Source organism: Dendrobates tinctorius, unplaced genomic scaffold (assembly GCF_039654945.1).
Source record: "Dendrobates tinctorius isolate UK_male_01 unplaced genomic scaffold, ASM3965494v1 ptg000064l, whole genome shotgun sequence".
NCBI classification, from domain to species: domain Eukaryota; kingdom Metazoa; phylum Chordata; class Amphibia; order Anura; family Dendrobatidae; genus Dendrobates; species Dendrobates tinctorius.
In genome coordinates this window covers 2,446,022-2,472,777 of record NW_027361732.1, presented here as the reverse complement: position 1 = coordinate 2,472,777, position 26,756 = coordinate 2,446,022, and the positions used below count along the sequence as shown (strand labels likewise).

Below are 26,756 nucleotides of genomic sequence, written 5' to 3'. Positions count from 1 at the left end.
CCGACCGTATCACCTATAATGTGGCTGCTTCAGTTGTCAACTGAGCGTGGCCTGTTCAGTTCACGTCTGTGGGAGGGAGCCAGGCACCATTTTATTGTAGCCTACTGCTTTGCTCTCAGCTAAAATTTCCATCTATCTAATCTCATCATGTGTAATAAAGTCCCTTGAGCCATATGTGATACAGCCCACATTACAGTCACCAACAAAGTGTCACTGCACTATGATCCTAAACTTCATCCTCCCTTATCCTTTTGCATACACCCAAAGGGGAGGAGAGGAGTGACGACATACAGATCTGAGCAGACTCCACCCACATTTACAGCAGTCGTAATGTGAGCTGGTTATATATTAGGTTTTCATGACAAATTTCAGCAACTGCCCCCCCCCTCCCAAGTGTTTAAAAGTAGAAAATATCAAAATTTATATTTTTTTTCATATGCTATACCATTAAACAATATGTATATAGGTTTGTTTTTTAAAGGGAAGGTGCCGCAATTTTATATAATTTTCAAAAAAAGAGTAAGTAACAAAACATGTTGTTAAAGCAAATGTTGTACTAACTAAGATTTATGGTTTGTTTGTAATAATGTTTTAATGTAGCCACTGGGCGCTGCCATCTTGATTTGCAGATCTGTGGAGGACTCATACAGTCTGCAAATATGGCCGTCCCTAGACATAGGAGACTGCGGTCGGCTCCCGACCCCACATTGCAGCCTCATTAGCAGTGAACTGGGCACGCCCCTGTGGGCTGCACCATTCACTGCTGTAGGTGTGGCTGGGCGCCATTTTACTGTAGCCCAGTGCTATCTGCTGAGCTCCACTTTCTGCACCGTGCTTCCTGCTCCAGCTCCACTGTCCTCCTGCTCTGTCTCCGCCTCCCCACTCACAGCCCCAGTGATCTCCGGTAATCTGACACTTTTGCTTTTATGAGAGCTTTTATGGCTGTCTGAGGAAGACAGTGACATATACAGCCCATAGTCTAGTGTATAATTGGGGGGGGGGCTGGAAGTTTCACCAGTGTGGGCATATCTGTAATACTGTCTCCTGTGATACTGCCTGCTGAGCCGTGTATCTAATCCTCCCCTGTGTGATACTGACTGCTGAGCTGTGTATCTAATCCTCTCCTGTGTGATACTGCCTGCTGAACCGTGTATCTAATCCTCCCATGTGTGATACTGACTGCTGAGCCGTGTATCTAATCCTCCCCTGTGTGATACTGACTGCTGAGCCGTGTATCTAATCCTCTCCTGTGTGATACTGTCTGCTGAGCCGTGTATGTAATCCTCCCCTGTGTGATACTGTCTGCTGAGCCGTGTATCTAATCCTCCCCTGTGTGATACTGTCTGCTGAGCCGTGTATCTATTCCTCTCCTGTGTGATACTGACTGCTGAGCCATGTATCTAATCCTCTCCTGTGTGATACTGACTGCTGATCCGTGTATCTAATCCTATCCTGTGTGATACTGACTGCTGAGCCGTGTATCTAATCCTCTCCAGTGTGATACTGACTGCTGAGCCGTGTATCTAATCCTCTCCTGTGTGATACCGTCTGCTGAGCTGTGTATCTAATCCTATCCTGTGTGATACTGACTGCTGAGCCGTGTATCTAATCATCTCCTGTGTGATACTGACTGCTGAGCCGTGTATCTAATCCTCTCCTGTGTGATACAGACTGCTGAGCCGTGTATCTAATCCTCTCCTGTGTGATACTGTCTGCTGAGCTGTGTATCTAATCCTATCCCGTGTGATACTGTCTGCTGAGCCGTGTATCTAATCCTATCCCGTGTGATACTGCTTTCCTGAAATACTCTGTGCTGCTGTCACCCTGCTGGTTTTATGTGTGATCTATATGGCGGTATTATGTGAGAACACTATGGAAGTAATCTGCAGGAAGCGGACCCATTCTAGGGTGGTCCTGGCTGAGCACCAACACACGGGTCAGGGGTAATAGATGCAGTCAGGGGAGGGCTGGTGAGGCAGCTGAAGAGAGGGGTCTCATTTTTATCGTTACTGTATGGCTAAATTTCCCCCCCAGCCTGCTTCCCAGCGTCACCCTGGACTGCGCCTGTCACCTCACTTTCACACATCGCCAGGACAGGATCTGAGGAGGGGAATGGGGTCTTTGCATGCAAAGTCTGGATCAGAACTGGCCATAAATCAGCAGAAATGTTTCCTGGATTTCTGTGCTGCTGTCACCCTGCTCCTCCCCCATATATCTCCCTCTGTGCCCCCCATAGACCAGCACACTGCTCTCCTCAAATACTCTGTGCTGCTGTCACCCTGCTCCCAGAATCAATGCTGCCTGCCATCCTCGGTGACAGAAGACCCCATTCCTCTCCTCAGATCCTGTCCTGGCAATGTGTGAAAGCGAGGCAACAGGGGCCTGATGTATGGTGGAAGGAGCCGGGTGACAGCAGCATATCAGGAGAGCAATGTGCTGGTCTATGGGGGGCACCCTGTTCGGTGCCAGGGATTGTACATAGAATGCTGTGTTTTATACACCTGGATGGACCATCTGCTTGTCTACTCCACAGAAATCCAGGAAACATTTCTGCTGAATGATGACCTGTTCTGATCCAGACTTTGCATGCAAAGACCGTCAGTAACTTTGCAGGCTCCATCAAAATGGCTGCTCACTGTGTTCCTACATGTCATCCTCGCTTTTCCCTTAGCAAACACCCAGAAGGGGAGGAGAGGAGTGACATCACACCCATGTCAGCAGATTCCGCCCATAATTACTGCAGGGCAGTAATGTGAGCTAGTTGTACACTAGGTTTTTGTGCCAAATTTCATTAGCTGCTCCCCCTAGTGTTAACAAGTGGAAATGCCAAACTTTTTTAAATTATTTTTCATATTTTACAAAATTAAAAACAAATGATAATATTTTTTAAGAAAATGTAAACATTAATTCTTTACATTTTTTCAATTGCTGAAAAAAAATTTTTTTGGATGGCACCTTCCCTTTAAATGAAAATATTAATACTTTACTTTTTTTCAATTGTGTAAAAGAAAACCTTTTGATTTTTGGATAACACATTCCCTTAAATGATAATAAATTTTTCAGCTTTTATAACATTAAATGACCTTGTAATTACATTACAATTCTTGTCCTAGCTTTATTTATGCAAATAATGTTTTTACAAGGTTTGCTGCTATCTTATGTATGAACTATATATATATAAAAAAAAAAAAAAAAAAAAAGCGTTCAAGGACGAGCAAATTTTTTTTTTTTTTTCCTTTTGTGCCCTTTGCAAAGATACAGTCTGTTTTTTATGTATCGTATGATAGCATTTTGGTGTGTTTCCATGGATATGTATAGTTTGCACTTCAAAACAATTTATCTTTTTGTTTAGGATGACTGATATGACAATCGTGATTTTTCTACACCAGATTTAACATTATAATTTAAAAACAAATTGACATTCATATTTATATCCAAATAAAACAAGTATAAGTAAAATTACCATGAGCAAAGAAAACCCTGTGTATTTAAGTGAGAAACATATAGCATTGCAGTCCACAGCCCAGCTGTCCTTTTTCTTGCTTCTTGTGCTTCGTCACGTATATAGAAGTGGACAATGTAGCCTACAAAGCTTCTCCTATTGTTGGTGAGACAGAGTCAGTACAACATGTTATATGATATCTAGTCATTTTTATATCTGGTGGTATACTTACTACTACTCACTCTCCCCTGGGCTCTTGTGCAGTGTTGTGACATGTGATCCCGGTGCCCAATCAGCGCTGGCGTCACTGTCCCCGCCTCCTGTCAAATTGAACATGTAGAGGAAGTGAGATCAGCTGCAGCTCGGACTTAGGGTACTGTTACACTTAGCGATGCACCAGCGATCCCGACAACGATATGGATCGCTGGTGCATCGCTAAGTGGTCGCTAGTGAGCTGCCACACAGGCAGATCTCACCAGCGACATCGCAGGGGTCGGGGGTCGCTACTTACCTGTCAGACGAGGCGATCCTGATGTCCTCCCGCCCGCATCCACGTGTCGCTCGTCTGCGCCGCAGGAGGCAGACGACGAGAAATGGTCCAGGACGTTCTCGCGCGACCAGCGATGAGCAGCGGGGGAGCCGGTCGGAGGTACGTATCAGACATAGCGATATCGCTAGCAATATCACTGCTACGTCACAAAATCGGTGACGTTACAGCAATATTGCTAGCGATATCGCTATGTGTAATGGGGGCTTTACTCTTCATGTTCGATTTGTCCGGAGGCGGGACAGTGAGCCAGCACTGATTGGGAGCGCCGGGGTCATATGTTACAACAACCGCATGATAGCCCCGGGACCATGAGTGCTGACTGCTGGAATGGTGCCAGCACGGGAGGTGAGTATAGGCTTTTTTTTTTTATTTTATCTGTGCCAAATATTTAGATCAAGAGGAGCTTGTCCAAGTAGTGGAAACCCCTTTTAATGTTCCTCTGTTTTGCCAGAGTCAGCAGCTGACTGCTCATATACTAGCCTTACCAGTGTTTTATAGTGAGACTATAGTCCAAAAGCCATGCCAACCTGCAGGGGTAAAAAGCCCTTAGTGTTACTGCAAATACATGCCATGTAATAGCAGCTTATGGCTGCCTATAAACATTGAATTAAAGGGAAGCTATCATAAAAAAACAGACCCATTGTTGAAATCAGTTTTTTCTAATTATATGTACGGTATTTTTTCGCCATATAACGATCTTTATTAAACAATTATAATAAAAAAAAACTGACTCCCCCTGTACATCCCCCTAAAACCTTTTTAACCACGCTGTATAGGAATCGGGCCAGTGTGATGGGCATGGTTTTGGGCCTCCCCATCCCTTCCCCCAGGATACTGCTCGTCATCCTCCTTCTATAACTGACGTGGATGATGCCTCACGTCATCCACATTGCCGGGTGAAATCTTCACCTCCACAAAGAAATCGTGGGTATGTTTTGCCGTACTTTGGGCATAGCCAAAAACATAAGTGTTCATACACCTGCAGTAGGGCAAAGCATAGTACACAGGTGCGAGCCGCGATTTCTGTGTGCAGGCGCAAGATTTTGCCCAGCAATGGATGACATGAGGCATTAGCCATGTTAATTGAAGGAGGACAACGAGCAACAGACTGGAAGGGGGGATGACGAGGCCCGAAAACCACGCCCGTTGTACCGGACCTACCTGATTTCCATACAGCGTGGGAGAACCTAAAAGCAATTTTAGGGGATATACAGGGGGAGTCAGGGGGTTTTATAAGCATTTTTGGAAATGCAGCACTGGCACTGAATAAGGTCAAAGTTTTAGTTGTTGTATGACAAAACTGGTGACAGGTTCCTTTTTTACAGAGAGAACTGCAGTACCAAGCACTGCCACTAGGGATTGTGCAAACCTGCCTGTTAAACAAAATGTCTTTCTTTCTAGGAGTCTGACCCCACCAATCTGTTATTAATTACTCAGCCTTAAGGTGTAGGCCATCGTTACCACAGTCCAACTAGGGTATCAAGTGAATCAGCAATTTATTGATTTTTGATTGTCTCCAAAACCTGCTAAAATTGGCTAGTTCTGCCAGCAAATATCTCATGTATGGTCACTGAGCTTACACGAGTACAGGTCAGGGAGAATAACATCTTAATTGACCTAAAAATAAATAATCAACTTCCAAGTAAACAAAGGTTTATTTTCTGTTCTTTTACATGTTCTAAAATGTTCAAACCTCTGGCGGGTCAGGTGTAATGATTTTCTTGGTCAGATTTGGCTCACTTCACTTTGAGCTTTTCTGAAAGTTTTTATCAAATAATTTCTATAACACGAAGTTCTTAGTCTTACTTTTTTTGAATAAATATGTGCTTTTTTTTAGTAGTTATCAATTTTCTTTAACTTACTTGATCCAATTTGTCCATATCCTTGTTTGATCAGATTGTATTCAACAAATAATATCCTGTGACTTTACTGATATGAAATAAGATCATAGTACTTGTATCATATTTAGAAGTGTTTTCCTCGATTTAAAAGGCAAACACCTGGTCACCAGATCTGTTTTAATTCTAGTACAATGTTTTTGTTTTTTTATATTTCTTCTTCATACATTTTCTTTTTTGTAGGGTTGTATAGATACATATTAAACCAGCCATATGTTTTAATGTGGGTTTTAGTCGTTCTATTTATCCATTTAATGACTAGGACTCAACAGGCCTTAATTGATCAATGTGATTTCAACAAATTTTGCATAGATCAACAGAACAATTCAGTATTAAAACTTTCTAATGTAGCTAATGAAAATTTTCTGTTTATTTCTTCAATTATCAGCAATTTCTCCTCCTTCCTGCTTACTGAACTCAATCTCCATTATGAAAAACTGCTCAAATCCATCTAAAGGCCCCGTCTCACATAGCGAGATCGTTAGCGAGATCGCTGTTGCGTCACTGGTTGTGTGACGCAATAGCGCTCTCGCGACATGTGACACATAGCGGTGACCGCAAACCCCCCCACTGGATATCGCTGATCGTGCTCGAAAGTCCCAGGCCGTTTTCTGATTGTTGGCATCCCGCTGGCCAGCATGCATCACTGTGTTTGACGCCGACGAGTGACCTTGCTGGCGGCGCAGAACTCAGGGACACAGGCGTGAGTCGTCAGAATAGCTGCTGTGTGACAAGGTACCAACGATCGCTGAGGTTGTTATACGGATCGCCGGATCGTTGCTGCGTCGTTGAGTAGATCTGTCTGTTTGAAAGCTTACTAGCGACCATTTAGCGACGCACCAGCGATCCTTACCAGGTCGTATCGTTGTCGGGATCGCTGGTGCGTCGCTATGTGTAACGGTACCCTTAGTCTAAGCAAAATGGACTGTCAACACTATGAAGTGTCAGGTTACCCTTCCTTTTATACTTTGAGAAGTGGAGGAGTGAGGTGAAGGGAGATTTGCAGAAACAGACAGAAAAACATCCTTCCTCCCCATCAAGCAGTTGAGCTCACCCCAGTGGTTGTTTCACAGCTACACTGCTCAGCTCTATTTCATACTGTTTCCTGCTACAGCTTCTGTTTGTGTACTACAGGCAAAAATTTAGGAATCCCTCGTTTCGGTGTATCTGAGCCAACATTGTCAGGTAGTCTCTACCCCCAAAGTTAAAGAGAAATGGCAGTTATGCCGGAGTCACATGAGCGTATAACATGGCTGAGTGCTATGCGATAAAGCATCACATAACATGTGGACCAGTGTTATTCAGTGGGACAGCGCAGATCTGCAATTACTTTCTCAAGCCAATTTGGCATGAGAGAACAATCGCAGCATTCTACAATTACATCCAAGAATCTGAGTGCACTCACCCATTTGAGTGAGTGTGAAACATCGCACTGCACTTGCATGTCATCTAAGTGAATTGCTATTACCGCTAATTCCAGCAATGGAGGAGATGAGGAAATTACCGTACTTTCTCCATCTCCTCCGCACCGTGACTGTGACACTCAGATCACACTCACCGCAGAGTTTGAGTCAAGTGTCCTTAGCACATCGTATCCGTTTCCATACTCCAATGTGACTGTGGCCTTAGCTAGAGCCTGCAAAGGGCAAAACTGGTGACAGATGCAGGATACAAACCATGTCATAACGTTAGTCCTCATCTGCACTTGTACACCAAAGCTTGTTCCGTATAGTTACCTGAAATGACAGGTATGTTTTAATGACCAGCCATTTTTTTTTTTTTTCCGCTTTTGTCTCTCCACATTTCTGTAGCCATAACTATCGGTATTTTTTTTTTTTCCATTGCCCTGGCTGTGTGATGTCTTATTTTGTGCAGGAGAGAATTTATTATTTTTCTGTGATTTTTGTGTTACCGTATATAAATTATTGTTTAATTCATGAATGCTTTTTGTTCTCTATATGTGTCACAAAAAACACTTTTTTTAACTAAATAAGGCTATTTGTCATGTGCTTGTTTAATATGAAGGCTTTTCTAATTATTTTTTATTCATAATATATGTTATACCTGTTTAATTTGATTTGATTTTGCACAATTTAAGCCCTAAGAGATTATAACATATTTGTGAGGACTTTATTGATTATCCTTTATTGTGCATTTATTCCACTGTACCCTGCAGCATTCACAGGAGCCTCCGTTTCGGAGGAAGACAGTTCTCTAATGTGAGTCAATGGCAGAGCTCACCTGGGTCCGCCAGGCAGACACCCCAGATATTAGCTTTATGCAGCAACATGTTATTGGAATGTGTTTATCGGGACATTAATCAGTTTTATTTCTTTTTATCTTCAAGGATTCACCTTTGTTTGATTTAATCAGACAAAGTAGAGACCGAGAGGGAGCAGATCACCAGGAACCAACAAGCATGTCACAACAGCCGTCACAACACCACCCTACTGCAGCAGATCTGTAAGTATTGTCTGTGCTTTTGTGTTAAGGCCCCGTCACACTAAGCGACTTACCAGCGATCCCGACACCGATATCAAGGTGTCAGGATCGCTGGTAAGTCGCTATGTGATCGCTGGTGAGCTGTCACACAGACAGCTTCACCAGCGATCAGCACAGCGATGCCGAGCGCCCGGCATCGCTGTAAAAAATAGAATCAAAATAAAAAATATAGTTATTCTCACCTTCCGACGTCCCGTTCAGCCATCCTGCCTCTCTCCACGCTCCGGTCCCAGTGATCCTTTGCACGAATGACCGCGAGACTTTGTTATCCCTCGAGACCGTGACATCTCGCGGTCATTCGTGCAAAGGATCACTGGGACCGGAGCGTGGAGAGAGGCAGGATGGCTGAACGGGACGTCGGAAGGTGAGAATAACTATATTTTTTATTTTTTTTTATCATTTTTTACACCTGATCGCTGGTCTCCTGCCTGTCACACACAGCGATGCGTGCTGGCCAGCGGGAGACCAGCGACCAAAGAAATGTCCAGAGGTTTCTTCCAGCGATCAGCGATACCGGCAGGGGGGGCCGCTCGCTGATCGCTGTCACACACCGCGATCTCGCTGGTGAGATCGCTGTTACGTCACAAAAGTTGTGACTCAGCAGCGATCTCGCTACCGAGATTGCTTAGTGAGACGGGGCCTTTAGACAACTTAAAGGGGTTGTCTCAAGTTTATAAATGGGTAAATCTTGTTTGTGTTTATGAAAACAAGCATTTGCATTTTTCCCCTTTTAAACATTCTCTCTGATTTCAAGAACGAAGGGACTTTTTAAAAAATCAGATAATTTTTATTGATTATTTGATTTTATAAACAATTACATACATTATAGTACAAACACAATAAACTTAATAAACAAGTTTAACCCTTAAAGTTTATATAGTCCTATACCTGCCAAGGTATTCTATGCCAAGCAAAGTAATCAATTTTGTCCAAATGACGATTTTCCTAAAGACTGGTGACACGTTATTAAATACAGGGACTATACCAAAACTAGTATTGGTTGTATGTTCACTAACAACATGCTTACGAACAGAAAATAATTGGTGTCTATATGTCCTGAACATACAATATTTAAAATCTGAAATAGCCAACCGGTCTAGTACAGTTATTCTGAGTAGGTCCACAGAAGAATGGAGGGATTTTTTATTTTATAGCGTATTGCTATTTGTGTAGGTTACTGGCCACACTACAGTTTTAGGTAAGGATGGCTCGAACAGACTCTATGCTTCTCAGCTTGCTTGCCTCGCTCTAAAGCTAGCAGGGTCATTGGATTTGGACAGCTTTAGTTCCCCGCACAACTCCCATGTTGCTCATCAAGAGAATGCCAAGAGTGTGCAAAGCAGTAATCAAAGCAAAAGGTGGCTACTTTGAAGAACCTAGAATATAAGACACACAGTATTTTCAGTTTTTTCACACTTTTTTGTTAATTATATAATTCCACATGTGTTAATTTTTCATAGTAATGAAAATAAAGAAAACTCTGAATGAGGTGTGTCCAAACTTTTGGTCTGTGCTGTGTATATATTAATAAGGCCGTAAAGCGCTAAAATTGCATTCATTTGTTAAGTGTAAACGAGCCATTTCTGCATACCTGCATCCAAGCATTATGTAATTTATGCCTAGATCATTCTGTCTGTACTTAATAGTTTAGTCATCTTTCCATATTTATTTAAGTTTAAGATTTATTACCTTAAATTATCACTTGATTCATCACTGGCTCATATACTTTTTCACGTGTAACAATGTCACCTAGGTGGCACTATCCAAAACAGTGGTCCAAGGTATAATCCAGCTCAAACAAGTCCACAAAGACTAAGAACTATTGTTCGAAACACGTCTGCCCACGCTACTATTTCCACATGGGGTTGTGATTTTTTTTTACACTGTGTGACCATTGTTTTATGAAAAATATTTTTTCAATAAAAATGGTTTGAATTTTTTAACGGACTTGTTTGAGCTGGACTATACTTTGGACCATTGCTTTTCCTGTTGCACTACAGTTTCCGTGCTTGTAGTACAGTAACAACTGATGGGTGAGCTGACTTTTTGTTTTTCTATTTCGATCCGAACATTTGATTGATATATAGGGGCTTGTAACAATGTTAATAACAAGAATCCCATATAAGAGGCTGTAATGCTCAGGGATGATATCAAAACTGTTTGTTCACCCTGGGCAACAGCCACATCTGCTCCAATAATCAATAGAACAACGGAGAAGGAAAGGAGCGAAACGATGATTGCAAAATTATCAAAAATGTATTCAATAATTTACAAAAAAGTGCACAGAGTCATGATGAAGTGTCAATATAAAACAGATGAATATACACCCAGAAAGGTTCCCTCCACTGACCCAGATGAAAACTGTGTCCACCTGTATATGATGTTATGAGTATATCCACAATAGATAGTTCAAATTGCAACACAATCAAGATAAAGAATGCCCATGGACACCCGATGATGATCAAAATATTGCTATATGTATATATGATGTTAGCAACAGGTCCAAAAAGCCCCACCAAAGGCCTGCTGTAATATACTGCACCATTAAATAATCATAAGATACGGTAACGGTAAGTACATATGAATAGGAGCTACAAAAAGCAGTATATTGGATTGAAAAAGCCTATGGACACCCGATAATAGTCAAAATCCTACTATATGTATAAATGGTGTTAGCAACAGGTCCAAAAGGGCCCCACTATAATATCGAACTGCACCATTGAATAATCATAAGATGCAGTAACGGTAAATGTACATAAATAGGAGCTACAAAAAACAATATAGTAGAGCAGTATGGTATAATATTATCAGAGTGTCTGCATTGAACAGAAAAAATTGAGATACAATCGAGATAAGTGCGTCCATATCAAATTAGAGTCCCTGTATGTATATTATAAGAGTAATATATCCACAATGGGAAAATTCCAGTGTAACATCATGCTGCACCATGGTTGAATAGTGAGATGCAGCAATCAAAAATATGCCCAGGAACGATTCCTGCAGAGGACAATTCGGTGTAAAGAGGCACTTACCGGGCAGAACACAGAGGGAAGGTGAGGGAGCGTCTGGTAGTAACAATGTACAAAATATATCGCTATGTGAATATTGATGACGTAATATTTTTCTACTTTCAGCTACCTATCACCTTCACGAAATCTGCACCATTGCGCTGCCCCCAGTGTGCATATTACATCCAGTTCAAATGGTCAGGGCCCACAAGCTTCCCAGCCTCAGCAGCGATCAACCTCACTTTCTGTTTTTTATAAAAAAGGTAAAAAAAAAAAAAAAAAAAAAAAAAGGAACCAGAACTAAACAAGTTAATGCTGATCTGTTGATATTTCTTCCAGTTCTAATCTTTGGAGATTGTTTGGCATATGATGACTTGTTATTGTCATTTTGGATTCTATATATGTAATAAACTAATCAAACTCATTTTTGTTACTCCTTGTGTTGCTCAGTGTACCGTTTGGCATATCTCCGGCTGAACAGTCTCTGCACTAATCTCTTACCCGACCATCTAGAACTCGAGCACATCATCTGGACACTTTTCCAGCATACTTTACAACATGAATTTGAACTGATGAAGGACAGACACTTAGACCAAGTAAGGCTTTTTCTTGCCCTGGTATTGATCTGATGCCGAATTGCAATGTGTACTTACTTTTAAAACACCATAAATTAAACACCTTTAAATTAAATAAATTATCGGACATTCCAATTTTTTGGACTGTAACTTTACTAAAACCAGAGATTTATGAAGATAAAAAAGACAACTATGAGTATGATGAAAATAATATATTTTTTGTTGTTTTCAAACTTTGTAAAGGGGGTAGGGACTGATATAAAAGAAATAAGTGTTACTTACCAGTCCAAGCATGTGTCACCCTACTCCCTGGGTCCACAAGTGATCACATCCCATCTGTTCAATCACCTGACCCTGGAGCTAATCTGTGGCTTCAGCTTCCGGGTGACTAAACGGATGGGAATTCATCACTTTAGATCCCGGCAGAAACCACCAGAGAAAAGGGAAATGAGAGTGGTAAGTAATGCTTTTTTCCACCATATTCCATTTTTTAGACAGCCCCTTTTAAAGTTTGGGAAGTGGTGTAAAACCAATGTAATTCAAACTTTCCAATATTAAATAACTTTACTCTTAGGACACGATACTTATAATTATATTATATCTTCATATGTCGTTTTCAGCCATAACAGGTGGTTGTCTGTAATTATAGCTGTATAGCAGAGATAATGTTACTGCCTTCTCTGCCAGCCCCAGGTAAAAAGATAACAACAAATCCCAAACAGCCAACGCCATGCGCATTGCCGGAAACCATACGTAGTGACATGGATGTCATGGACCCACATGGGGGATTGCATCCAGTTTAGTTCAAATCCCCACAATATTTTACCTTTCAAAAAAATCTTAGACTGAGAAAGAGAAAGTGTCCTTCCTAAAGGTGATATTTTGCTACATACATTCAGGTCTCTCATGGCCTTGGTCTTAAAATTGTTAAACAGAATCAGAAGATTCCATTTGAACCCACTGGAGTCATTCACAGACAGATTAGTCTTGTGAGCAGTGACCAACTATTGTGACCCTGTTCAACATTTACTGCCTCCACCCATAGCAAAGATGGATCTGTTAAATATTTGTGTTGGCCACAGTGGCGGATTATAATGAGGTCAATTTGGGCAGTTGCCCCGGGCCCAGTGGGGTTAAGGGGCCCACAGCCCAGGCCAGTAAATTGCCCCATTATAATCCGCCACCGCGCAGGGCCGGATTATAGGCAGGGCAGGCGGGGCTTCAGCCCCGGGGCCCCCACCACAAGAGCTTCTAAGGGGGCCCCCACCACATTCCTGCTGGCTGCTGCAATGGCACTCCATCTTCTCCCCACCTAAAAGTGAGTGACCGTGGGGGCGGCATTATGTGCTCTGCTACCAGCAGCATCTACAAGTAGCGTGAACGCTGATGCTGCTGGTAGCGTGTAGAGGCTTGTGATGAGATCACAGGAGGTAAGGTGTCAGGGCCCCGATCATGTGACCCCTGTCTCCTCCCCTCCTGTGACCTCATCACAGGTCCTGTGCGCACAGCACAGAGCACTGAGAGCAGCCATGTATGTGGAGTGCGGCTCTGCGGGTGGAGGTCGGTGCTGGAGGCTCCATTATTCTCTATGTGGAGTGTGGCTCTGCGGGTGGAGGTCGGTGCTGGAGGCTCCATTATTCTCTATGTGGAGTGCGGCTCTGCGGGTGGAGGTCGGTGCTGGAGGCTCCATTATTCTCTATGTGGAGTGCGGCTCTGCGGGTGGAGGTCGGTGCTGGAGGCTCCATTATTCTCTATGTGGAGTGCGGCTCTGCGGGTGGAGGTCGGTGCTGGAGGCTCCATTATTCTCTATGTGGAGTGCGGCTCTGCGGGTGGAGGTCGGTGCTGGAGGCTCCATTATTCTCTATGTGGAGTGTGGCTCTGCGGGTGGAGGTCGGTGCTGGAGGCTCCATTATTCTCTATGTGGAGTGTGGCTCTGCGGGTGGAGGTCGGTGCTGGAGGCTCCATTATTCTCTATGTGGAGTGCGGCTCTGCGGGTGGAGGTCGGTGCTGGAGGCTCCATTATTCTCTATGTGGAGTGTGGCTCTGTGGGTGGAGGTCGGTGCTGGAGGCCCCATTATTCTCTATGTGGAGTGTGGCTCTGCGGGTGGAGGTCGGTGCTGGAGGCCCCATTATTCTCTATGTGGAGTGCGGCTCTGCGGGTGGAGGTTGGTGCTGGAGGCTCCATTATTCTCTATGTGGAGTGCGGCTCTGCGGGTGGAGGTCGGTGCTGGAGGCCCCATTATTCTCTATGTGGAGTGGGGCTCTGCGGGTGGAGGTCGGTGCTGGAGGCTCCATTATTCTCTATGTGGAGTGCGGCTCTGCGGGTGGAGGTCGGTGCTGGAGGCTCCATTATTCTCTATGTGGAGTGCGGCTCTGCGGGTGGAGGTCGGTGCTGGAGGCTCCATTATTCTCTATGTGGAGTGTGGCTCTGCGGGTGGAGGTCGGTGCTGGAGGCTCCATTATTCTCTATGTGGAGTGCGGCTCTGCGGGTGGAGGTCGGTGCTGGAGGCTCCATTATTCTCTATGTGGAGTGGGGCTCTGCGGGTGGAGGTCGGTGCTGGAGGCTCCATTATTCTCTATGTGGAGTGCGGCTCTGCTGGTGGAGGTCGGTGCTGGAGGCTCCATTATTCTCTATGTGGAGTGGGGCTCTGCGGGTGGAGGTCGGTGCTGGAGGCTCCATTATTCTCTATGTGGAGTGCGGCTCTGCGGGTGGAGGTCGGTGCTGGAGGCTCCATTATTCTCTATGTGGAATGCGGCTCTGCGGGTGGAGGTCGGTGGTGGAGGCTCCATTATTCTCTATGTGGAGTGCGGCTCTGCGGGTGGAGGTCGGTGCTGGAGGCTCCATTATTCTCTATGTGGAGTGCGGCTCTGCGGGTGGAGGTCGGTGCTGGAGGCTCCATTATTCTCTATGTGGAGTGGGGCTCTGCGGGTGGAGGTCGGTGCTGGAGGCTCCATTATTCTCTATGTGGAGTGCGGCTCTGCGGGTGGAGGTCGGTGCTGGAGGCCCCATTATTCTCTATGTAGAGTGTGGCTCTACGATTCGTGACCCCCGTCACGTGACGAGGGGGGCCCACAGAGTCTGAACTGCCCCGGGCCCTGGCTACCCTTAATCCACCCCTGGTTGGCCATACACAAGATACATAGGATAGCTTCCCGTCTGAACATTTAACCTCCCCATACACATATAAACGCTCGGCTCAGCCGAGTATTCATGCATTTTCAAAGGGGAGAGATAAGCTGGCAGCAGCTTATGTTCCCTGAAAATAAAGGTTCAAGTGTTGACATTTCATCTTCCCCATCCTTCTCTTCCCCAACATCATCTGTCGAAATCAGTGGCTTCACAAAACCTGTTGTCTAAAGGTGCGTTCAGATTGCGTTTAGGCATCTGTTCATTGGCACCTTTGGGGATTACATCTGAACCCCCCCTCAAAAAGGGATTCGGACGTATGTGCCGACGGGGCCATAGACTATAATAACACTTCACTCTGCCGTGAATCATTTTCCAGAGAATACAACTACTGGAGACGGAAACCCAGGCACAGTCTACTATGTCTGAGTGTCTGCCTCCAGTAGGAATACGCGCTTGAAAATGATGTACCGCAGAGCGCATGTTCACTCTGCCGACACTAATATGGTCAATGGCCTATCTGTGCATACGCCCAAATCCCGTTTTGCGGGGGTTTCGGACATAAGCCCCAATGGGATCACCAAACAGGTGCCTGAATGCAATGTGAAAGCACCCTAATGTGTATGGGGGCCTTAGTACAAAACTGCAACCTTTGTTAGATGCACTACTGACAACAAGTTGTTTCCTGTACGATCTTTCTGAAATCAGATATAGGCATCGTGGTAGTAATGATTATTTCTTCTCTTTTTTTCAGATTATGATGTGTTCCATGTATGGTATATGTAAGGCTAAAAACATTGATCTCAGGTTTAAGACTATTGTGACAGCATACAAACAGCTTACAAACACAAATCAAGAAGTAAGTGATGGCATAAATGCAGAGAGAGATGTTCACTTTTATTCATATATTGTATTTTAACCACATCACTGGTCCTTAGCCAGATATATAAATCATGAAGTGTGTCAGGGACTTTGGAACAGACTCAGAAGCAGAGCCCGCTACACAAAGGGTAGATGACAGCTGACATCTGCCTCTTAACAGCTTTGACTGGAATGCCATCCATTTGGTGCTGTTAACCTCTTAAAGGGAATTTGTCACTTAGTTTTTACTACCTTATGTGAGGACAGCATAATGTAGGAACACTGATTACAGCTATGTGTCACTTGCTGGGCTGCTTAGTGTAGTTTTGATAAAATCACAGTTTTATGAGCAGGAGATTATCAATAGATGACTAGTAAACATGCTGCCAAGTAGTTAAGCATATTCACGAGCTCTGTATATCTCTGCACTCATTGACCGCTTTCTTTGTACAATGTGACACATTTTTGCCCGTGTAATCAGTGGTGTGGGTGGGTTTTACAAAGGGGAACATTCCGAGAACTGCTGGATCTGCAGCAGATAAAACAGTGATTTTATCAAAATGACAGCAAGTAGACCAGTAATTGATGCATCACTGGAATCAGAGTCTCTGATCCTACATCATGCTGCTCTCAGATTGGGTAGAAAAAATCTGGTGACAGATTCCCTATAAATGCAGATGTCAGTCACTGATAGCTGCATTTAAGCGCCGTGATCAAGCCTGGAAGTCGGTTTGGACGCCCTTCAGCCCTCCACAACATGATTGCAGGGAGCCGATGGGTTGTTATGACAGCAGGAGGCTAGCCGAAGACTATAGGATCTCTTATGTGACATCAAGCCTGTGGCTCGCCATCATAGGAGACTATCATTTTTACTGATAGAACAATACGCAGGTTCAAATCTAGTAAGGGGACTAACAAATAAAATATGTATATGCTATGTACAGCGTATCTCCTATGAACGCTGGCCACCATCTGGCGTTTATAGGAGTATTTTGTTGATGGGCATGGGAGGCTTCTGCAGACCCCCGGCTGTCATGACAACTCATCGGCACTCAGTGACCACGTGACAGAGGTGCCAGTGGGCGGCCAGAATGATGCGCTTCCAGCCCGTTGTCAGAGTTTGACACCAGTATTTTACTGGTTAACAGCCGCGGGTGGAGCTCCAATCAACCAATGGCTGTTAAAGGCACATGCAAGCTGAATAAATCAGCTGTCGTGTGTGGAAAGATGCAGGTTCAGCGCCGGAGCCCGCATCAAAGTCCAAGACATGACACATTACATAAATATTTGTCATATGTTGTGAATGGGTTAAATTATCAATTTATTCTCAACCATGTGCACACCTGGAGGTGAATAGGGCACAGGCTTTAAAAGGGAATTTGTCAGCAGGCTTTTTCTATCTCATCTGAGAACATCATGATGTAGACAAAGAGAATCTAAATCCAACAATGTATCACTTGGTTTACTGGGTGCAGCGGCTATGGTGTCAATCAGAGCTTTTAAATTCCGCAATATAGCAGAGCTGTGAAAGCTAACCCCACCCAAACCAAGCTCTCCATGTTCAATGTTAACAGACAGTGAGCTGCTAATCAAAGGGCGGAGTCGGACTACCAGACACAGTGCTGTGTCCCAGCAATGATAAGCTCCTAGTGCTAAAACAATGACTACAGGTGAACAAAACCACAGAGCTTGATAAGAGGCATCACTGAAATCTGTGTTTTTAACCCCTACAGCATGCTGTCTTCAGATTACCTGGCAAAAACCTGCTGACAGATTGCCTGTAAACAAAGCCATGTACAACCTGCATATCCATACACTTGTACAATCAGTTGAAAAGCTAAAACCACTTGAATAGACTCTTGTCAATGGATATTTTGGCCATGGAGCCCTCATTCTTCACACAATGCCTATTGTTCCTTCAATAAATAAATACATTTGATAGATTTTAAAGTTTTAAACCATGGAATAGTTTCCTTTGAAGCGCTCCTGGAAGCCCAATTTTTGTTTCCCTAATATCTGTTGCTCATTCATTAAAATATAGGATGCACTTTCTGATATTCACTGATGCCAATTTTACTAATCTGTAGTGCCGATAAAAGAGTAGCTATTTTCAGTCACAAATGTTTTTTCAGGTGCATTTAGGCATGATGATTGCGGCATGTCAGTGCACTTTAACGAGTGACATTTGACTTTATACAAGTCCCACTTACTGGCCTATTGACACAGACAGATAGCAACGTGTTCTTAGCAAATACCCCTACAGTATGATATTCTCAGGAGAACATCCCCTAATTTTACACTGGGCAATGCTTTGCCGATAACCATGATTTCTGATCACCTGACGGGCAACCTCATTCATTGGAAGATCGCCGTCATATTTTCATGGGCCGATAACCGGAAACTAGCTCTCCTAGTAGCACTCACTTGCTCACCCAACCTGCATTCCTTTGGGCAATTTTGTACAATGACAATATTAATACTTCACACCTTGTAAGTGCTGTGTTCCTGGTTCCCATAATAATATTACAAGATGATGATGATGGTAATGGAAATAGAAGAATAATACATATACAAAGAAAACCTACAGCAGAATGAGAATCACTGAGTTATTTCCACCCTATTGCAAAGATCTATTGTTTACAGATCACTGGGAGAACCTTCACTTCTCTGCTGCCTCAGTGCATATTGGCTGTTTTGTCAGATGTATTATTGCCACCTCTTGTACATACCAAATTAAATTACCTTTCTTCTTTTACAGACATTCAAGCATGTGTTGATCCGTGAAGGACAGCACGACTCCATCATAGTGTTCTATAACCTCGTCTTCATGCAGAAGCTAAAAAGCAATATTTTGCAGTATGCATCACCAAGGGTGAGATCACTATGTCTTTCGCTATTGTGATGAAATGTGCAAACACATACTTAGGCCTCCTTCACACGCCAGTGCTTAAACACTGTAGGAGTAACGTTCACACAGGCAGGCAATATCCTGCTCGAACATGAAGGCTTATTAACGTCCATAAGTCTTCAGCATTATTGAAAATTAATAGCCTTTCTCCTGCATGAAGGTATAGCAAAAAGCAAAACCGTTCTTTCAGATGATACAGGCTCACTTGTTTAGAGTACAGTCCACTCTTAACCAATCTATAGCAGAGTCTGGCTAACATATAGCAATAGGTCTTTCCACCTTCACTCCCAGATCACCTCTGAGGCAGCTCAGCTGCACACCCTAGATTGGAGACATGAGAGCAGCCAGTCCCACCCAGCTCTTCTAGTTGCTCCTAAGACACAGACCCAGAAATATGGTCCATTTTTAAAAACATTGCAGCAACCTAATGTTGCTGGAATTTGCTCTCCGTGCCATTCATATGCTGTATGTGTTTTTTAAAAGACCCAAAGAATTGTATTTGTTCTTGACATACAGCCAGTAAAAAACAGACATGTTTCTGTGTGTTTTGAAAGGATACATGATCCATGTTAAAACATGTGCATAGCAGCATAGGGTATAATGGGTATGTGTGGTAGCCATGAAAAAAATGGATGCCACACGTACTGGAAACACGGACATGTGAAGGAGGCCTTAGCTGTAGTAACAATTAACGATTTCCTGTTTGAAGTATTTTTGGCATCTTGAAAGCTATAATACATAAAAGTGTGTGTATTTATTTAGCTTATTTTGTTTTTCAGCCCCCAACTTTATCTCCAATTCCTCAAATTCCACGGAGCCCCTACAGATTTCCAAATTCTCCATTAAAAATTCCTGGGGGAAATAATATTTATGTTTCCCCTTTAAGAAGTCCATACAAATCATCTGATGTACTGCTTTCACCAACAAAGCTTACGCCTCGGACTAGGTTTGTTGAGTGTATACATAATGAATCCATAGATATTTGCCCACAACCTAACGTATGTTCATGAGTGCAAGTGGTTGTGTTGGGGGTATCATTGATGTTGGTGGGATGTCTTTTTTATTTTTTTATACCCTGGTATGAACTATACATGAATTGGATGGGATTGATCAACCTTCAGCTTTGCCTACAGCTGTTGTATGTGTGGTCAGATCATACATCAGGGCTTTTATGTGTGGCTGTGATGACAATGCCGTAAGGCTTAAGTTAAAGGCTACAGACTGATGGAACCACTTAACAAGTTTGCTCATATTAACATGTGAATTTGTATTTGATTTACAGATGAGCAGGTAAATTCTGCAGCATTTTTATCCCTGTTCACTTGCATCTTCCTATGCCGTCTTCAAAAATATGCCAGATGTGACTGTGAGCTGAGAACTTGGTTGGTTAGATATTGATTCCGGATTACTCCCAGAAATGTTCCTTACAAATGTCAATGCAAAAACACTGTGACATCAAGTGTCCGGAAGGTTCTTGATCTGGTAGAGGAAGTGGAAGGTGCAGCCTTGAATGCAGACTTTTCATCTTATATCAGGGTAGTGGTACAGTTGTTACCAAACGTTTTTTGATTGACCCAAACTGTGGTTTTCATACTATTTGCTGCTTCAGTGTTTTTTTTAGATATTTTAATTACCGTATTTTTTGGATTATAAGACGCACCTTTTTTCCCCCAAATATGGGGGGAAATGGGGGCGCTTCTTATAATGCGTATATACCTTACCGGTACCACTGCTGCAGGCAGGAATGAGGGGGTGTCTGGCGGTGCTGCAACTGTGTCCAGCAGTGCTGTGGGGGCTCTGTCGACATTTTGGGAAAGGCCAGATCCCCCGCAGTTCCATGGTTTCCTATGCGGTGGACTCCAGGAAAATGGCCGCCGGGGGCAACACGTGCGCAGATAGAGATCTCGGCACCAAGATCTCGGGAGATTAGATTTCAGTGCTGAATTCTCATCTCCTGAGATCTTGGTGCCAAGATCTCCATCTGCGCACACGCTGCTCCCGGCGGCCATTTTCCCGGAGTCCACTGCATAGGAAACCATGGAACTGCGGAGGCTCTGGCCTTTCACAAAATGTAGGCAGAGCCCCCACAGCAGCCCCGGACACCCACAGCAGCCCCGGACACCCACAGCAGCACTGGACACCCGCAGCAGCGCGTCACACATTGGAACACCCCCTCTTCCTAGCCTGTAGCATCAACCCACTCCTGCCTCCTCCAGCAGCGACACTGGGACCCGGCTTCACTGCAGCCACCACCCCAGGTAAGCAATAAGATGCATGGATTATAAGATGCACCACCATTTTATTAAAAAAAAAATTTTCCTATTTTTCTCCTCAAAATTTGGGGTCTTATAATCCGGAGCATCTTATAATCCGAAAAATACGGTATATGTTTCTATGGTTTCTGAAGTACAATTATAAGCATTTTGTAAGCATTTCAACTTTTATTGACAGATACTTCATGATTATATACAGACTCAATATCCACAGTGTTTCTCCTTACTTTAAGACTTCTGCAATTCTCTCTGGCAGCTGGATATCTGCTTCTGGACCAAATCCTGACTGATGAACGTACATTATTACCTAATCAGTGCTTGGCGTTTATCACAATTTTTGTGTTTTTGTTTGTACATCCTCTTTTTGAGGATTTAGGTTCTCAATGGCAGTAAGATCTAAGGAGTTTCCGGGCCATTGACCCAACATTTCATTGTTTTGTTCACCAAGCCACTTAATTATCACTTTTGTCTTGTGACATTTTGCTCCATCATGCTGGAAAAAAGCATTGTTCATCACCAAATTGCTCCTGGATTTAGAGAGAAACTTCTGTCCGATCCTTTTCTGCGGGAGATGAGCCCACTGTCAAAGTAGTCCAGAAGAAGCTATCTCATAGAAAGAACAGGAACGCATGGCCGAGTATTCATGTGTTTGGGGGTGTCAGGAGAGACACCTGCCAAACAAATTATTTTTCAGCCAGCAGCCATCTAATGTATATAGATGGGGGGCATCACCTCATTTATCTCTAGTATTAAAAATCTTGGATGCATTTCCATACAATAATGTCAAATATATTGGATTATTTAGTCTGGGGAATTTTAGAATACATTGTGTATGTATGTACTGTAGGTTTAAAATATTTAATAAATTACTTTAAATTGCAGTTTATTAATCAGTAGTTTGCTAGTAAACTTGTTGGTCTGTCACCCCACTTATGGGTTGAGTTATTGTTTTATATGTTATATTTTATTACATAAATCTGCCAGGTTTAACAGTCATAATTTAGCACTATTTTTGGAGGGGTTTTTTTGGCATGTGGTTTTGTAGTTTAGGCTCTGATCACGCTTTTAGGTTTCCTTTGTTTTTGAGCAAAAATTAAAAAAAAAAAATCAGTGAAAGTAGAAATACAACAAACTATTATGGAAGCTGTAAAAATAGAAGCAATGAGACCAGTGTGAACGGAGCTTGCATTTTTTACTCCAGTACTTACACAGAAAGACTGAAACTGCTAACCGCCCTCTATCTGTTCTTTCTAGAATCCTGGTATCCATTGGTGAATCGTTTGGGGTAAGCAGTCAATTTTCTCCATTTATATTTATGGCTTTCGGAATGTGGCAACAAAAAATATAAATGAATATTTTTTATTGTACAAAAGCAGTAAAATATGAAAAAAACCTTTGTTGGGTATCAGTGTAATTACAAGAATAAAATTAACATATAATTTATATCACACTGAATACGACTAAAGGCAGAACCCAAAAAACTGGTGGAATTGCTTTTTTCCCCATTCATAATCCATCCTCACACTTTTTTTTTTAAATCAGATCCATTTTTAACAATTTTCAAACTTTAACAGATAACATATAAAGGAGCCAAATGTAGTTCATTCCCTTACTATACGAGGAAGATGAGCATTAGGGACATTGCAAGTTGGACAGGGGTCTTATATTTTCCGGGAATCAGATATATCTACAACATCCTCTGTGCTTCCGATGCAGTCAGGGAATAGATTGCCACTGCTCCCATATTAATCTGTCTTCCACTTCTCCTTAGCAGGGGAAGGGAAGGTAGAAAAGTATAAAGGTGACAGGGCTTTACAGACCTTAGATATTTGCCCTCTAGTCAAACTGTCCCCTTTCACCATAGCTACTAAATAATTGGTATCCACTACTGGAGTTTTGAAGCGAGCTTGGCAAACCAAGCCATGTGCGAACTGTAACTACTTATAAAATTGCCGACGGGGCAGATCATAATCTTCCTGCAATTGTGCAAAGCTCTTCAGGATAGTTCCGTTGGTGTCTGTTCTGAACCCCTGGGGCATTAAAAACATTTTTTCTCAAATTATCCCTTTTTATTACAGATAAGGGTAGACTACACCAACCATTGATTTTAGAAGTAAATTTGTAAAGGAGATGTATCAGATTGAGAGAAAATCTTGAGAACTAGCTATAACTTTCATACCTAAATATTTTCCCTTCCTTACTAGTTGTATCTTGGCATGATCCAAACAATAGGATCTCCTGGCATCAGAACCAAGTTATCACAATTAATGAGGAGCCCCGACTTTCTATTATATTTATTATTGGGCCATATGAATGTATGTTGTCTCCCACAAATAAGAGTATGTCATCTGCATATAATTTTACTCGTTCCTCCATACCTCCACACAAAAATCCAGTAGTGTTTGGAAAAGTTTTCAACCTGCACACAACGGGTTTTATTTCTATAGCAAATAAGAGTGTAAATAAGGGGCAACACTGTCTTGTGCACCTAATTTACATGACTGTTGACACTTCACTTGGACTTTTCTGATGGGTTATAGTATAAGAGATTAATATGTAACAAGAACTGGGGACCAAAAACCCCTATTCTCAAGAACTGATCACAAATGATTGCACTTGATGCTGTCAAAGGCTTAGGCAGCGTCAAGGAATAGAATGGGCCCCGTATCAATGCCAGAATCGCTATATTGGAGATTTATAAAAATGTAATGCTGTCGACCTGTTGGCCTTAAACCCTGATTGGTCAACGTTGATTAGTTCAGAAATGACAACCTGAAGTCTGTTCATATACATTCGTATTTTGGCATTTTTATATCTACTGGTCATTAATGCCAAGCCCTCATTAAGCATAAAAAAGTCTCATATTTCCAAACAGTTGAGCTCAAAAGTTTACATTCCCCGGCATAATTTTTGTTTTCTTTGCCTTTTTTCTTAGAATATGAATGATAACACCAAAACTTTTCTCCACTCATGGTTAGTGGTTGGGTGAAGCCATTTATTGTCTACAACTGTGTTTTCTCTTTTTAAATCATAATGACAACCCAAAACATTCAAATGACCCTGATCAAAAGTTCACATACCCTGGTGATTTTGGCCTGATAACATGCACAGAAGTTGACACAAATGGGTTTGACTGGCAACTAAAGGTAACATCCTCACCTGTGACCTGTTTGCTTGTAATCCGTGTGTGTGCATAAAAGCTGAGTGAGGATCCAGACTGACTCTTGCATCTTTCATCCAGTCACTGACGTTTCTGGATTGTGAGTCATGGGGAAAGCAAAAGAATTGTCAACACATCTACGGGAAAATGTAGTTGAACTGTATAAAACAGGAAAGGGATACAAAAAGATATCCAAGGAATTGATAATGTCAGTCATTAGCGTTCAAACTGTGATTAACAAATGGAAAATCAGGGGCTTTATAAAAACCAACCACGGTCAGGTAAACCAACCACGGTCAGGTAGATCAACAAAAATTTTGTCCACAACTGCCAGGAAAATTCTTAGGGATGCAAAGAAAAACCCACAAATAACATCAGCTGAAATACTAGACTCTGAGAACTAGCCATGTGGCTGTTTGAAGATGCACAATAAGGAGGCACTTAAAGTAAAATGGGCAGCATGGTCGAGTCACCAAAAGAAAGCCATTACTGTGCAAATGCCACAAAGTATCTTGCCTACAATACACAAAACAGCACAGAGACAAGCCTTAAAACGTCTGGAACAAGGTAATTTGGAGTAATGAGACCAAAATTAAACTTTTTGGCCACAACCATAATTGTTACATTTGGAGAGAGAGGTCAACAAGGCCTATGATGAAAGGAACACCAATCCTACTGTAAATCACGGAGGTGGATCATTGATGTTTTGGGAATGTGTGAGCTACAAAGGCACAGGAAACTTGGTCAAAATTGAAGGAAAGATGAATGCAGCATGTTATCAAATACTGGAGGCAAATTTGCAATCATCAGCCCGGAAGCTGCGCATGGGAAGTACTTAGATGTACTAACATGACAATGATCCAAAACACAAGGCTAAGGCTAGTTTCACATTAGTGTTTTTTAGCGCTGCAATAGAAACGTATGCAAAAATGCATCATGCGTTTTGCATGCGTTTGCGTTTTTAGGCGCATGCGTTTTAACCAGTTTGTAGCCATGTTAACTTTTAAAATGCATGCGATTTCAAACGCAGGCATGCTGCGCTCCCATAGACTGTAATGTGTTATTTTTGCGCATTCCGTGCGCTAGTGTTCGCATGCGTATTTTTTACGCCGTTGGACGGACCCAAAAATGCAACAGGTTGCTTCGGGCGCACACTACAAAAAAACATGCACACGAAAACGCATAAGTGCGTGTGCAAACGCTAGACCATGCACCCGCCATGTTAAACATAGGGGCGCATGGATGCGCTGCGCTGAAAAACGTTAATGTGAAACCAGCCTAAGTCGACTTGTCATTGGCTACAGCAAAACAAAGTGAAGGTTCTGGAGAGGCCATCTCAGTCTCCTCACCTCAATATCATTGAGCCACCCTGGGGAAGATCTCAAGCGCACAGATCATGCTAGACAGCCCAGAAATTTACAGGAACTGGAGGCTTTTTGCCAAGAAGAGTGGGCAGCTTTACCATCTGAGAAAATAAAGAACCTCAACCACAACTACCACAAAATACATTAAGCTGTCATTGATGTTAGAAGGGGCAATGCACGGTATTAAGAAATGGGGTATGTGAACTTTTGATCAGGGTCATTTAGATGTTTTGGGTTGTTATTATGATATAAAAGGAAAACACAGTAGTTTGACAATAAATGGCTTCACCCAACCACTAGCCATGAGTGGAGAAAAAGTTTTGGTGCTATCATTCATATTCTCTGAAAAAAAAGGCCAAGAAACCAAAAATTCTGTCGGGGTATGTAAACTTTTGAGCACAACTGTATATGTTATTACCCACCATCTGTAGCCCAAAGGGATATTTAAATGCCGTAGCCAGGTGTTCCTTTTTCTAATGATAGCATCTATGGTTAACTGCACTTAATCCGAGACTTTTTTGTGAGATATTCTACCAATATTAAGAGAATAGATTCATCATATTTTCTCATCATGGGGTATTTCAAGGGCCAAACATCACAATATCCCACATCTCTTAGGATAAGTTCTAGTGACGTAGGAGTTTCTGATTCGGCTATCGTGCCTGTAAAAAATTTGTCTTAGAATGGGTGCAGAAAATTATTAAAATCTTCCACAATAAGATCCAAGGCTGGAGGAGATGCTGCATAAAATGATAATACTTCTATAAGGTTATAGGATAAAGAGAGGTGGTACATATACTGCTTCCTAATTGACAGATACATTATATATGGAACATGATGGGCATATGTCTATGGAAGATTTCTCACAGTCATAAGGTATGGATTTGTCTACCAGAATACGAACTGCTCGTGCATGTGGAGAAGATGGAGTGGTAACATGCACAAGACCGCTGTATCATCTGAATGGGGTCCTTCAATAAATATGTTTCTGAGAGACGTAATATTGCTGGCCGAAACAGGAAAATTTTGCATATGTTTGTGTCTCGGATACCTCTCAAATTCCATGAAATAATATTCACAGACTTTAC

At 42.6% G+C, this 26,756-nt stretch overlaps 1 protein-coding gene across 2 annotated transcripts in view; it reads left to right on the top strand.

Annotated features, from left to right (window-relative positions):
- Positions 1 to 26,756, top strand: part of RB1 (RB transcriptional corepressor 1) — a 383,417-nt gene that overhangs the window by 339,641 nt on the left and 17,020 nt on the right. For both annotated transcript variants that reach the window (XM_073580241.1, XM_073580240.1), the window contains 7 exons: positions 8,238 to 8,353; positions 11,527 to 11,663; positions 11,851 to 11,996; positions 15,857 to 15,961; positions 18,722 to 18,835; positions 19,651 to 19,817; positions 22,399 to 22,429. In XM_073580241.1, the coding sequence (XP_073436342.1) occupies positions 8,238 to 8,353; positions 11,527 to 11,663; positions 11,851 to 11,996; positions 15,857 to 15,961; positions 18,722 to 18,835; positions 19,651 to 19,817; positions 22,399 to 22,429 (816 nt within the window). The remainder of the gene's footprint in view (positions 1 to 8,237; positions 8,354 to 11,526; positions 11,664 to 11,850; positions 11,997 to 15,856; positions 15,962 to 18,721; positions 18,836 to 19,650; positions 19,818 to 22,398; positions 22,430 to 26,756) is intronic.